This window comes from Myotis davidii, unplaced genomic scaffold (assembly GCF_000327345.1).
Source record: "Myotis davidii unplaced genomic scaffold, ASM32734v1 scaffold2152, whole genome shotgun sequence".
In the NCBI taxonomy this organism is placed as follows: domain Eukaryota; kingdom Metazoa; phylum Chordata; class Mammalia; order Chiroptera; family Vespertilionidae; genus Myotis; species Myotis davidii.
The window spans coordinates 110,645-114,493 of record NW_006283542.1 but is presented as its reverse complement, the minus strand read 5'-3'; the positions used below and the strand labels follow the sequence as shown (position 1 = coordinate 114,493).

Here is a 3,849-nt window from a genome sequence, read left to right as displayed (position 1 = left end):
CCCCACCTGATGTGCAGCCCCCCACCCCCCACCCTGCACCCTCATGGGCATCACCTGGATCTGACTCCTGTCCTCATCCCCAGCCCCCAGTGAGGCCCAGCAGAAAGGATGTGCTTGGGGAAAGCCAGCAGAAGGAGAGAATGAATTACTGGGATGAACAAGGAGAACTACAGCGCAGGTGAGGGGCCGACAGGGAGTGTGGAGGAAAGTGCTGGAGCCAGAAAGGAATAGGGAAGAGCAGAGAAAGGGGGACGAAGAGGAGAGATGGAAACAAACAGACAGTGGCCAGAGAAGCGGGGAGAGGATGTGGGCAGTGCCCAAATCCACACTGGGTGGGGGCCCTTGGGGAGCAGGTCGAGGTTTCAGATTCTTTTCTGGGTGCCCAGTGTCGCCCAACGGGGAGCTAGCGTGCCATCGGCTTGTGTCGTGGTTGAATTAATCTCAAAATAACCAGACTGCAGCAAATCATTGTTGAAAGAATGAATAAACAAACAATGGGGCTATGGAAGGGCTGGGGGCCAGGGCCGAGGGAGGGCCAGGTGATCCCATGGCTCCGGATGATGCTTGGATGATGCTTTCCAACCCACCTGCTGTCCTCACCTTCGGCTCACATGTTGGGCTCACAATTCTTCGTAGCCAGATGGAGGGGCACGGAAGTGAGCGACCAGACTCAGGCTACCTGGGGTGGCAGAGGGAGCTTAGTTAGCACTTGTCCCCACCCCTACCTGCTCCCCCAGAGCCCCCAGTGGGCCCTCCCCAACTCCCGAGGCAACAGTCACCTGCACTGAACCAGAGGAGAGCCGAAACCCAGCCCAGGTAGAAGGACCAGGAGAAGCAGGACTGGATCTGGGGGTGTCGAGGTTGGCTCCACCGATGACCGGTGTAGACGGCCATGGCCACCACCATGAAGACGGCTGACACAAGAGACAAGGAGACTGCTCAGCACCTCTGCGGGAATGCACAGTCCCCAAGGCCCACGGCCAGTCCACATTCCTTACCTGCAACAAAGGCTGTGATGGACGAGACCAGGGGGCCGCGGCCCGGGGCGGACAGTGAGGGGATGCAGGACAGGACCAGGAGGCCCACAGACCCCAGGCCACACAGGGCGGCCAGAATGCTGAAGGTCTGCGTCACGTGGATGAAGTCTGCTCAGAGAGGAGACCTGTGAGGACCTGTCCCCTCTGGCTCTTCTCCCCTGTCCCCCAGACAAGACACGCCACTCCCCCTTACCTGCTACTGATTCCCCACCCCGCTTCGGCCAGAGGCCCGAGTGAGCTGAAGAGCTGGGCCCGATGGCCATGAACCAGAAATCCGTGCTCAGAGCAACCAGGGCAGAGACCAGGGCCAGGGAGGCGGCCAGCAGGGCCAGGGACCGACAGGGCTCCATGGGGGTGAGCGCTGGGTTCCTGGGTCTCTGAGAGAAGAGGCTGTGGACCCGGACTCCGGGGTCCTCTGAGCCCCCCCAAAAGCAAAGAAGCCAGCAAGCAGTTGAGGCAACTCGGGGGGCTCCTTAAGACCAGACCGGTTCTGTTTCACCCATTTCAGTTCCTGGCAGCAGATTCTCACACATACTCCCTTCCTGTGTTGAACCGATGACGTCTCCCCTCCCCGAGGTCCTGGTCCCCCACTCATACTGTGTGGTGGGCAGGGTGTCACCAGTGGTTTGGCTGATGGTTCAGAACCTGCCTCGCTATCTCAGGTTCCGCAGCTCTCACCCTCGGAGCCTTGCTCAGCACCAGAGGGGGGGCTTCCCGGAAGAGATGACAGGCTTGGGGGCTCAGTGGTGGGGTTGGCGCATGAAGCCAGGGTGTGAGTTCAACGAGGGGAGGGATGTGGCCACCGGGGACAGTTGGGGGATGTGTCATGTCTTCCTGTGAATGCTGCAACTTTCCGTGGTGAGAGAGGTGGGGCCCCCCACTCTAAGGCCTCCATGATGCCTGGGGCTGAAGGAGAAAAGAGCTGGAGATGTGGACACCAGGTCCTGAGGGAGGAGGGGGTGGGTGGGCAGGTGGCGGGTTCCTGGGCCCCTGCTTTGCAGCGCATGCTCAGGGCAGGCAGAAGGGAGAGAATCAGGATTGTAAAAGTCTGTGGTGGGGAAAACACGCCCACCTCCTCCTCAGACGTGTGAGTTCACACAGCCCCGCTCTGAGCATGGCCAGCTTGACCATGAGGGTCATGGTACCTGCCAGGGGCCCAGGGATGTCAGTGCAGGGCCCTCCGGCCTTCCAAGCGTCTTCCTCCCACACCAGTATCAGGCCCTGGGGTGAACCTCACCTGTGAGCAGGTAGAAGGTGAAGGTGCCACAGCCCAGGGAGAAGGTCCAGGCAAACTTGATCCCTGTGGAGCTGGAATGGCCCTGAAGAGGACCTCTGATATGAAGACAAACCTGAGACAGGGAAGCAGATTCTGAACCACTGTCCAAACAACTGATGACACCCTGCCCCAGCACACGCTGTGAGTGGGGGACCAGGACCTCGGGGAGGGGAGACGTCATCGATTCAACCCAGGAAGGGAGGATGTGTGAGAATCTGTTGCCAGGAACTGAAATGGGTGAAACAGAAGCGGTCTGGTCTTAAGGAAACCCCCAAGTTGCCTCAACTGCGTGCTCGCTTCTTTGCTTTTGGGGGGGCTCAGAGGACGCCTGGAGTCCGGGTCCACAGCCTCTTCTCTCAGAGACCCAGGAACCCAGCGCTCACCCCCATGGAGCCCTGTCGGTCCCTGGCCCTGCTGGCCGCCTCCCTGGCCCTGGTCTCTGCCCTGGTTGCTCTGAGCACGGATTTCTGGTTCATGGCCATCGGGCCCAGCTCTTCAGCTCACTCGGGCCTCTGGCCGAAGCGGGGTGGGGAATCAGTAGCAGGTAAGGGGGAGTGGCGTGTCTTGTCTGGGGGACAGGGGAGAAGAGCCAGAGGGGACAGGTCCTCACAGGTCTCCTCTCTGAGCAGACTTCATCCACGTGACGCAGACCTTCAGCATTCTGGCCGCCCTGTGTGGCCTGGGGTCTGTGGGCCTCCTGGTCCTGTCCTGCATCCCCTCACTGTCCGCCCCGGGCCGGGGCCCCCTGGTCTCGTCCATCACAGCCTTTGTTGCAGGTAAGGAATGTGGACTGGCCGTGGGCCTTGGGGACTGTGCATTCCCGCAGAGGTGCTGAGCAGTCTCCTTGTCTCTTGTGTCAGCCGTCTTCATGGTGGTGGCCATGGCCGTCTACACCGGTCATCGGTGGAGCCAACCTCGACACCCCCAGATCCAGTCCTGCTTCTCCTGGTCCTTCTACCTGGGCTGGGTTTCGGCTCTCCTCTGGTTCAGTGCAGGTGACTGTTGCCTTGGGAGTTGGGGAGGGCCCACTGGGGGCTCTGGGGGAGCAGGTAGGGGTGGGGACAAGTGCTAACTAAGCTCCCTCTGCCACCCCAGGTAGCCTGAGTCTGGTCGCTCACTTCCGTGCCCCTCCATCTGGCTACGAAGAATTGTGAGCCCAACATGTGAGCCGAAGGTGAGGACAGCAGGTGGGTTGGAAAGCATCATCCAAGCATCATCCGGAGCCATGGGATCACCTGGCCCTCCCTCGGCCCTCACCCCCAGCCCTTCCATAGCCCCATTGTTTGTTTATTCATTCTTTCAACAATGATTTGCTGCAGTCTGGTTATTTTGAGATTAATTCAACCACGACACAAGCCGATGGCACGCTAGCTCCCCGTTGGGCGACACTGGGCACCCAGAAAAGAATCTGAAACCTCTACCTGCTCCCCAAGGGCCCCCACCCAGTGTGGATTTGGGCACTGCCCACATCCTTTCCCCTCTTCTCTGGCCATTGTCTGTTTGTTTCCATCTCTCCTCTTCGTCCCCCTTTCTCTG

At 60.1% G+C, this 3,849-nt stretch overlaps 2 protein-coding genes across 2 annotated transcripts; one reads left to right on the top strand and one right to left on the bottom strand.

The window, feature by feature from the left end:
- Window positions 1-456: 456 nt before the first annotated feature.
- Window positions 457-2,593, bottom strand: LOC102758026 (protein NKG7). The gene is made up of 4 exons (XM_015564429.1): window positions 1,231-2,593; window positions 999-1,145; window positions 780-914; window positions 457-679 (listed from the first exon to the last, which is right to left on the bottom strand). Exons 1-4 carry the CDS (start codon window positions 1,385-1,387, stop codon window positions 621-623), a joined length of 498 nt encoding a protein of 165 aa, XP_015419915.1. The 5' UTR covers window positions 1,388-2,593; the 3' UTR covers window positions 457-620.
- Window positions 2,594-2,652: 59 nt separating this feature from the next.
- Window positions 2,653-3,716, top strand: NKG7 (natural killer cell granule protein 7). Its single transcript, XM_006753699.2, has 4 exons — window positions 2,653-2,857; window positions 2,943-3,089; window positions 3,174-3,308; window positions 3,409-3,716. Exons 1-4 carry the CDS (start codon window positions 2,701-2,703, stop codon window positions 3,465-3,467), a joined length of 498 nt encoding a protein of 165 aa, XP_006753762.1. The 5' UTR covers window positions 2,653-2,700; the 3' UTR covers window positions 3,468-3,716.
- The last annotated feature ends 133 nt before the right edge of the window (window positions 3,717-3,849 follow it).